The following is a 9,427-nucleotide window of genomic DNA, read 5'->3' as shown; positions in this document are numbered from 1 at the left end:
CCAGAACCTAGTCACGGGCTGCACCCAGCTGCCCGTTGCCCCAGAGGCAGGACATGCGGCCCTCAACCTGGGAGATGAGTGCTCAGCCACAGCCTCCCAAGAAAAGAGAGAAGGCATCCCCACCAGCAGAGCTATCTACCCTGCAGGGCAGTCAGGCGGAGGTGGGATGTGGACATCCCCAGGTTGTCACCCATGAGCAACCCCCCCACCCAACAGTGGGTGAGATACCCCCACCCCATGTGCCTCTGTGGACTAGAAGGTGATCTTGGGATGGGGGAGGGGCAGCAGTGCCAGAGGCAGGTGGGGACCGCAGTGGTCATGGGGGCAAGGATGGGGCTCAGCCCTGCCTCCTCCTTCAAGTGCAGTCCTGCAACCCTGCCTGGCCACCCACCCCTGCCCCTTCCTCCCCGCGCTCACCTCCCTCTGCTGCCGGCCTATTTGTCCAGCCTCACCTCCCCCCATGGTAAATGGCTTCTCTATAGGAAGCCTCCCTTCCCAGCTGACGCTGTGCACAGCCAACCAGAAGAGACCAGGAGTGAGGGGGGCACTCAGTCACCAGGGAAGAAACGGGGGACCCAGGTAGCGGCTGTCACAGGCAGGACACTGGGTGTGGGGAGGTCTGAGCACCGCAGGGAAGACCCTAGGGATGGGGGGACAATGTGGGGGCATGTTGGATGTGGGGTATTTTTGGGCATCTGGATGTGGGTAGATTAGTTTGGATGTGGGGAGATTAGGTTGGATGTGGGGAGGGTGCTTGGTGCCTGGGGTTTGCTCTGAGGCTGTGGGGCTGGCTTGGTCTGGGAGGAGCTTGGTCTGGCTTTGTGGTGCCTGGAGGGCCCCTGGCCCCAGGAAGGACATCACGGGGCAAGGACAGGGCCAGGCACACCATTGCCAGGACATCATGGGGCAAGGACAGGGCCAGGCACACCATTGCCATGGCAGGAAGGCAAGTGGAGGATGAGGGCTCCCCAAGCCCAGGCCGCCCCAGGACTCTGAACAGGAGGAACCAGCCACCAAGTGAGCAGGGCCCTGGGGAGGCAATGCCAGGTTGGGGCAGCCAAGGGCCTGAGTGATGGTGAGAGCCTGCTTGGGGGTGGAGAAGTGAGGAGGAGGAAGTGTAGACAGCAGGTGTAGATGGCTCTTTTGATACTTTGGCTCGAGGCTGGGAGGAAAGGGGGAGAGCTGGAGGCCACACAGGGTCCAGGGAGGGTTATGCCTAAGCTGGGGGACACTGGACACATCTAAAGCCCAGCAGGGGCCGTCTCCCCTGGCAGACACAGGCAGGTGACAAGATCCTGTGGCTGAAAGATGGGCTTGGACCTGTGGCCAACCGAGGGTGGGGTTATGGAGAGGGTACACCAGACACCTTAGGGTGCAGGAGCTGGATGCCCACCAAGGTTGAGGCCCTGGGCTTTGGAAAAGACCAGGGGGGCTGAGGGAGACTTCCTTCAGCAAGCCCAGCTGCCTGGGGCTGGGGGTGTGGGCAGGTGGGCATGGGGGTGGGGAGCACAGGGAGGCTCGGCAGTGGCAGCTGGTGGCCCCAATCCATCCTCCCCTTTCACTAGGAGTGAGATGCCCGGGGCGGGGGAGACTGCATCTCCCAGCCTCCCTTGGCTAGGAGAGCACCCGTGACCCAGCTCTGGCCAATGGGACATGAGCAGCTGTGTTGTGTGGGCTTCTGGGAAAGCTTCTTTTTTTTTTTTTTTTTTTTGAGACGGAGTCTGGCTCTGTCGCCCAGGCTGGAGTGCAGTGGCTGGATCTCAGCTCACTGCAAGCTCCGCCTCCCGGGTTTACGCCATTCTCCTGCCTCAGCCTCCTGAGTAGCTGGGACTACAGGCGTCCGCCACCACGCCCGGCTAGTTTTTTGTATTTTTTTGGTAGAGACGGGGTTTCACCGTGTTAGCCAGGATGGTCTCGATCTCCTGACCTCGTGATCCGCCCGTCTCGGCCTCCCAAAGTGCTGGGATTACAGGCTTGAGCCACCGCGCCCGGCCCCGGGAAAGCTTCTTAAAAGAGACGGGTGTTTCCAGCTGCTCCCTTTTTTCCTGTTTGCAGCCGGGGGTGAGGATGTGGTGGCTGGAGCCTCAGCTTCCATTGGGGTCCCTGAGGCTGAGGCCTGCCCAGGCCTGATGCAGCACAGAGAGCCAGGAGCTGGGTCTCCAAGGACTCAGTGAAGGTCTCAAAACTGCCCAGGGCTGCCACCGGCCAGAATTCCCTCACAAAGAGAAAATAAACAGTCTCCTTTCAACTCTCTTCATTCAGGTTTTTTCTTACACGCAGCCAGACCCAATCCTGACTCCCACAGCAACGGACCACAGCACCATGGGCTGGGGGGGGGGTGGGGAGGTGGCCTCATTGGGAGGCCTCTCACCGTCTGGGCTCAGTGGTCCCTGGGCAGGAGACAGGAGCCCAGGGCATGAGAGCAAATGCCGCCCTTGTCTGGGCTCATGCTCACTTGACAGGAGGCCCTTTCGGTGCCTGGCTTTGCAGCAACGACATGCGTGCAGTTCTGGGAACTCAGGGCAGGTGTGGTCCAGGGCAGGACGAGTCCTAAGCCCTAGGAGGAGGGTCCATGGAAGAGCGTCCTCAGATCCTGGGGTCAAGACCTTCCCTCACAGCCCTGACACCAAAGTGGGGGACACGTCAAGGCCCCTAACAAGGCTCCTGCTCACCTCTGCCTGCAGCACAGGCCCAGGGAGCTGAAACCAAGTCAGGCATAGGCGGCCTAGGCTGGAAATGGCTGGCAGGGGAGGCCCAAACCTGGTGGAAATGGGGGTGGTGGGGCAGCCCGAGTGTTCCCGGGGAGGCAGCCAAGGGAACGGCATTCCAGCCTCCCCAGGGAGACTGGGGGGCTGGGGACCCAGTAGGAGTATGGGCTAAAAAGTGGGGGCTCCTCCAGGAGGGAGCAGGGCACCCACTGGCACCACAGCTGGCACTGCCCTCAGCAAGCCCTGTGACCTCTGGGCCTCAGTTTCCCACATTTGACTCTCAGCAAAGCGCAGTGGGAGGCTCAGGTGGCTTTGCACACAGTCCTCCTCTGACGAGGGTCTGCTGTGCAGCAACTGTGAACCAGAGACTGGAGCGACCCAAGGAAATGTCCCCCACGCAACTGTGAACCAGAGACTGGAGCGACCCAAGGAAATGTCCCCCACGCAACTGTGAACCAGAGACTGGAGCGACCCAAGGAAATGTCCCCCACGCAACTGTGAACCAGAGACTGGAGCGACCCAAGGAAATGTCCCCCACGCAACTGTGAACCAGAGACTGGAGTGACCCAAGGAAATGTCCCCCACGCAACTGTGAACCAGAGACTGGAGGGACCCAAGGAAATGTCCCCCACGCCTGCGGCGTGAGGCTTTGGGCTGTCCAGGGAGCTTAGAGAAGGGGTGGGTGACGCTGGTGCAGGGAGTGGGTATTGCTTCCCAGACCTCACAGCCCCCGGCCCATACCCTCCATCCCATCCAGCAGCCCTGGGGCACTGCTAAAGGGCCCTCCGGTGTGGCTCTGTGTTTCTGGCTGAGCCTTGAGGGGAGAAGACAGAGAAGGCCAGGATGGGGGCATATGGAAGCTGGAGGGATGGGGAGCCAGGATCTAAGCTCCATGGGAGGGCTGCACTCCGCGGTCTGGCCAGCTCTCAGTGGGTCTGAATCTGGCCTGCACTGTCACAGCCTTCTGTCATCTCCCTGTAGGGTCTGTGAGCTCCTGGAATGTTCCAGCAAGCTCAGCAAAGGGTCAGGCCCTTGCAGCACAGACCTGGGTCCCTCCCAGCCATGCGGCAGCTGCTTTCCCACTCGGCAGCCCCAGTGCCCAGCTCAGGCCAAGCCTGCTGCACTGGCTTCAGCTGAGTCGACCCTCTGGCTACACTTGGCCACCTGCAGGTGGGGCTCACCTTCCCTCACCGACCCCCACCCAGCAAGCCTGAGCTCTGCCAGCAGAGGGAGGTGGGAGAGGCTGCCCTGCCCCTGGACTGGTGAGCCTCAGGACGCTTGCTGCAGGCAGGTGACTTCACCTATGCAGACCCAGAAAGGGAGCAGAGAGCAACTGGGAGTCAGGCTGGCCCTCAGCTGGAGGAGCCAAGGCCTGCCTGGGGCCCAGGATGTGGGGGCAGTAAATGCACAGGGTGGTCCCAGCCACCCCTGCCCCACCCCCACCAACCTGCCTGATGGCTGGTGCTGCTCTGGGCCTGCTCTCTGTCCACAGGTGCTGGCCAGGTCAGTGGGCAGCTCTGTCTCCCATCTTGCCTGTGGTACTAGGTATTCCACTGCCACCACCTGCTCCCAGCCCTCCCCCAGTGGCTGGTGCCAGGTTGACAGCCCAGAGATGAGCTCAGCCCACTCACGGAAAATGGACGGGACACCAGGAGACCGGGCCCAGTCAGGGCACAGCCGCCAGGCAGAGCCAGGCTCCCTCTGTGAGGCAAGGCTCAGGACACCCGCCAGCAGCAGAAGAGGAGTGGGCACCTGCCCAGCTGTCGCCAGTGTCCCATGCCGCCTCCTCACCCATTCTGGGGCTCTGAACCCTCCCCATGTCGCCCTTCCCCGCTTGGACGCACCAGCTTTTGCATCCACACTGCCACCTAGCCCTGGCGCCTCTGCCTCTGGCCTCCCTGAGCCCAGCTCAGGGCGAACACCAAACCTACAGGGCTCCGAGAGCCTGTGCGGGGAATGTAGGGGCCGTTACAGCGTCGCTGGAGGACAGGTGGCCGCACCAAGAGGGAGCACTCGACCCGACTTTTGGGGGCCCGGCTCTGAATGGGCTGGAACGCTCTTGGGCAGGTAGCTGCGCCCCTGGCCAGTCCCTTCTCGCGCCGGGTTAGCCCGTTTTCCCCCCCGGGGAAAGCAGGCAGGCGCTCCTTCCTCCAGGCAGTAGCCGAAACTGACACCGCCCCCAGGCTGACACGCCCAGCCCGGTGCTCCCACGCGGGGATGTGGGCCAGGGGAGTGGGACTGGAGCAGGCTGCAGGGGTGGGGAGCAGGAGGCAGAAAATGCTGCGCCCCCAGCCGCGGTCCCACCAGCTCGGTGGCTAGGCGGAGAGGCGAAGAGGGAGCAAGCAGGTGGTCACTTTCCGGGACCTGTAATCTTCTTTCTTGGGGCTGGGGGGGCGGTCAGAGAGGGGACGCTGAGACCTGAGTCTCAGCCAGCCTGGCGGGTGAGCCCCTGCGCCCAGCCCCAAGCCCAGGACGACGGGCAGGCACCAGCAGAGAGGCCTGAATTCTGGCCGGTGGGACGCCAGGCCGGTGGGAAAACCGGCTGGAGTCCCGCGCGAGGCCGAACACCCTAGGCGCCTTGGTCCCCACGGGAGAAGATTCATGGGTGGGCTAGGCCGGGCCGGGCCGGGCGGAGGGCGGCGCGGGAGCCTGGGAGACTAGGGCGCGGCCGCCTGCGGTTTATTGATTGAGTGAAGTTCTGCAAAGTGCTTCGCAGCGGGCCGAGCCCTCGGGAGCCGCCTGCCCGGCCCCAACGCGCATGGTCATTTATAAATTTAAAACTCTTCCGTAGCAACCGCTTATGTACAGAGTCAACGACTAGGATCGTAGAAAACAGCCGGGCCCGGCGGCGGCCTCGGGGGCGGAGCAGCACGGGGCTCAGAGGTGCGGCGCGTAGAAGGCGGGCGCCCCGTAGGTCTGCGAGCCCAGCACGAAGGGCGAGAGCACCGCCGGGCTCGACAGGAACGGCAGCTGCGCGGCGCACACCAGGCCTCCGGGGCCGTGCGCGGGGTACCCAGCCGGGCCGTGCATGCCGAGAGGGGCGCCCATGGGCGGCGAGGGGCTGAGCGGGCTGAGGCCGCCCGGCAGCCCCGTGCCAGGCCCGGCCCCCGGCCCCGGTCCTGCGCCGCCGCCGGTCGGCGCGCTGGTGTCGGCGCCCGGGTTCTGCTTCTTCCACTTGGTTCGGCGGTTCTGGAACCAGATCTTCACCTGCGTCTCGGTGAGGCTGAGCGACAGCGCCAGGTTGAGGCGCTCGCACACCGACAGGTAGCGCGTGGCCTTGAACTTGTTCTCCAGCGCCACGAGCTGCTCGTAGGTGAAGGCGGTGCGCGCTCGTCGCGGCTTCCCAGATTTGGAGTCGGACCCCGTGCGCTTCCGTTTGGGCTTCGCCGCGGTCGCCGCGCCCTGCGGAGTGGTCCCCGCGCCCCCCGGCGCCGCTGCAGCTCCCGGCGGGCCCGGGGCTCCGGGCGAGTTCCCGCGGGGTCCGGGGGCCGCGGCCTCATCGACGGTGGAGCCAGGGGACGCGTCGGCCTCAGCCGCGTCAGGGCAGCCCGACCCGCGGGCCCCGAGGCCGCCGCTACCTCCCCGCGCCTCCTCCGCGCCTCGCGCCGCCTCCGTCTCGGGCGCTTCGTCCTCGTCGTCGTCCTCGTCGTCGGGAACCTCGTCCCCGCTGTCCGCGCTCGGGCTGTGGCCGCCGCCGCCGCTGCTGTAGCCGTTGATGTCGTTGGTTTCGGACTCCCCTGCCTTGTAGGGGTCGCCGGCATCTGCGGGCGGGAGGAACAAGGACAGGACAGGGCAGTTAGGAAAGGCCCGTTCCCGGATGCCGCCCTCCGCGCGCCCCGCTTCCTCCCCCAGGGTTCCCTCCCGCCTCCTGCTCAGCTCCTCCTGCTTCTTCACCCGCCTCCTCTCTCTCTCCTTCGCTCCGTCGTTTCCTTCCCCTCGGCCTGTCCTTCCTTCCCGCCGCCCGCGTCTCCTCCCGGTCCCTTGTTCGTTTCTTTCTATGGAGAGAGTCCTCCTCGCCCTGAGCTGCCCGTTCTCGCGGCGCCCGACTTTTTTGCCGGAGCGGGGCTGGACGGGTGCTGCGGGCCGGGCCGGGCTGCGGAGATTACAGCGGAGTGGAAGCTCCGATCGATCCGCGGGGCAGATACAAACTTAATTAAACTCATTTTGTGTAATGTACAAACTAGTTAAGGTCATTTAATTTATTTCGGCGTATATTACCCTCCAATTACTGCTGGCGCAGGACCAGCCAATTACCGGACATTTAATAACAGGTCTGGGGGTGGGGCCGGAGCCGACCGAGAGAACCGGGCTTGGGGGACCCAAATCCTATTCCCTGGCCCCGACTCTACCTCAAGCCTCCAAGCCCTGAGATTCGGTCGCGAGGGTCAGCCCCGGCTCCCCTGCCCGCGCCTCGGCCCCTGCGCGGAGTTGCCGTGGGTAGGGCCCTGCTCGGCCTCACGCGGAGGGCTGGGCGGGCGTGCAGGTCGGAGTGGCACCCCGCAGCCTAAAGGCCCGGGTCGGCCGGAGTCTGAACAGCAGCCCCGCATCCTCCAAGCAGAGGCCCTGCAGTGACTGCATTTTGAGTCTCTGAAATTTGGAAGAAAGCATCTCTCCCAGACAGGGTCTTCTACGCCCTGGCACTGGGGGCCTAAGTCAGGAGGAGTTGGGGCAGGTGCCCTCCACAGAGCTGCCCAGTGGCGGCCACGGCCTGCTCTCCGGCCAGGTCGGAACTGAAATCTCCGGTAAGAAATGATCAATCGCTCCTGTCAGATTCCTCCAGGGCGACTGTGGGTCCCCGCTTCCCTCAGCAGTAGCAGGATCCGCCCCTAGACGACCGCAAGCGCCGTCCCAACCCTGCCCCGGGTGCCTGGCCCCGCTCCCTCCCCGGCTGTGCTATGCGCGCGCCTTCCCGGCTTCAGCGGGATCCCGTCCTTCCGCCCCGTAGGCTCCCCGGAGGTGGAGGCTCTGAGCGCCGCCGCCGCCGCAGAGTCCGTAAGGTCCCCTTCACTCAGCCGGATTTGTTCGCCCTCCATCTCCGCCGACCGGAAGAGGCCCAGCGCAGGTGCGGCCCGCAGCCTCCAGGCGCTGAGCCGGTGGCCGCGACCCAGCCCCATCTGCCCCGCGCTGTCCTCCCTGTGCCTCGGCGGGGCCGGGAAGTTGGAGGGAGGAGGCGGGGGAGGGGACACAAAAAGCAATCAGGAGCGGGTCGAATGCAATTCGCGATCAATAGCGGCCCCTAATAAGTGTAATAGGTTTTAATCGAGTAATTATCCGAATTTTGACCCTATAATTTAGATGTTCGGGGGGAGTTTGCAAGGTGCTTGAAAGAGATATGCACGCGCCGTAATGGGATATCGACCCGACCGGGGGCGCGGGCCGCCCCATTACCGGCCGCTTTCCGCCGCTAAGCACATTTCCCCTTAACCGTAATCGAAGGGATTTAATTGTTTTTCCAGAGATAACCAGCGTTTTGTCACAATTAGTCTGATTTGTCCAAAAAAAAAAAAAAAGAGAGAGAGAGAAAGAGAGAGAGGAGGGAGGGAAGGAGGCCTCGGGCGGGCACAGTGGGGGTGGGGAGGTCACGGGCCAGCCACCGCGCGCGGCCCCTCGCCTCCTGCACCAACTACCCCTCCGGGCTGGAGACGCGCGGAGGCGAACCCTGGACCTGCCTCACAGCCCTGCAGCCCCTGGGCCTGACCCGGCTGAGCTTCTCCAGAGGAGCCTGGCGATGCGGGCCCTGCAGTCCGGGTCGGACGGAGGCCACGGGTGGGCTGGTGCGGACCCCGCGCTCTGCGAACTTTCCACGGAGCCTCGGCGTGGGCCAGACCCAACTCGCCACGGTGTCCCAGGGTTGTAAACGCGTAGAAGCGGCCGGTCCCCCTGTCCCCGCGACCTGGCGCCGGACGCATCCTACTCACTCGGCGGCTCAGCTCCGGCGGCTCCGACTCCGGCGCCGGCGAGGGCGCGGCGCTCCAGCTCCTCTGCGCGCGGCGGGCGTCCTGAGGCGGAGGGTGCAGGGGCGCATGGGGCCGAAGCGCACGGGGCGCACGCGGCGGGCGCCACTGGGCCCAGCAGCACGCAGCGACGCCTCCTGCTGTTGAACTTGTTGGGGTCCAGGATGTCCAGTACCGAGAAGGAGGTGGGGCGCGGGGGTGCTGCGGGCCGGGCCGCTCCAGCCCCCTCGGGCGCCGCAGGCACAGTGTCGCTGGCCGCGAGCGGTGGGGCTCCAGCGCGGGGAAAGGCAGGCAGCTCGGCGCGCCCGTCCATAGCGTCCCGGGCAGCGGCGGCGGGAGCTGGCGGTGCGGGCCCCGAACCTGGCAGAGGAGGCGGCGGCAGCGCGGGAACGTCCCCAGGAGCCGCGGGGCCGCTAGCGCTCATGCCGGCCTTCCGCCGCTCCGGCCACTCGGGCCCTGCCGCCTACTGGGCTCCCATACCTGGCGGCCCTGGCACCGCCACACGACCCCGCGCAGGCGGCCGCTGCTCGGCTGGCTCTCGGCGCCGCGCCCTGAGCTCGGCCGGTGCTGCCTTCGCCGCTGCCTTAGGCGCCCGCGGCGCCCGGTCCGCGCATTTATGGCAGTCCCGCCGGAGGCGCCCACGCGCCCACACGCCGAACACACGTGCGCCCGCAGGCGGCCGCGGGGCTCCGCCGCCCTCGTTAGCGCGCGCGCCTAATTGGCTGCGAACGGTCCCGGGCCGAAGAGGCGGGCCCCGCACCGGAC

At 65.5% G+C, this 9,427-nt stretch overlaps 1 protein-coding gene across 1 annotated transcript; it reads right to left on the bottom strand.

Annotated features, from left to right (window-relative positions):
* Positions 1-5,585: 5,585 nt before the first annotated feature.
* NKX1-1 (NK1 homeobox 1) lies at positions 5,586-9,086 on the bottom strand. Its single transcript, XM_008018158.3, has 2 exons — positions 8,627-9,086; positions 5,586-6,469 (listed from the first exon to the last, which is right to left on the bottom strand). Exons 1-2 carry the CDS (start codon positions 9,084-9,086, stop codon positions 5,586-5,588), a joined length of 1,344 nt encoding a protein of 447 aa, XP_008016349.3.
* Between the last annotated feature and the right edge of the window lie 341 nt (positions 9,087-9,427).

Source organism: Chlorocebus sabaeus, chromosome 27 (genome assembly GCF_047675955.1).
Source record: "Chlorocebus sabaeus isolate Y175 chromosome 27, mChlSab1.0.hap1, whole genome shotgun sequence".
In the NCBI taxonomy this organism is placed as follows: domain Eukaryota; kingdom Metazoa; phylum Chordata; class Mammalia; order Primates; family Cercopithecidae; genus Chlorocebus; species Chlorocebus sabaeus.
The sequence above is the reverse complement of the archived record's forward strand: the minus strand, read 5'-3'. Positions and strand labels throughout refer to the sequence as shown.

Excerpts from the sequence above, each read along its gene's own strand:
- NKX1-1 (XM_008018158.3), bottom strand. The coding sequence starts at position 9,086 with ATGAGCGCTAGCGGCCCCGCGGCTCCTGGGGACGTTCCCGCGCTGCCG. Across the intron at positions 6,470-8,626 it reads CGCCGGAGCTGAGCCGCCGA|ATGCCGGCGACCCCTACAAG; the intron begins GTGAGTAGGATG and ends TCCCGCCCGCAG.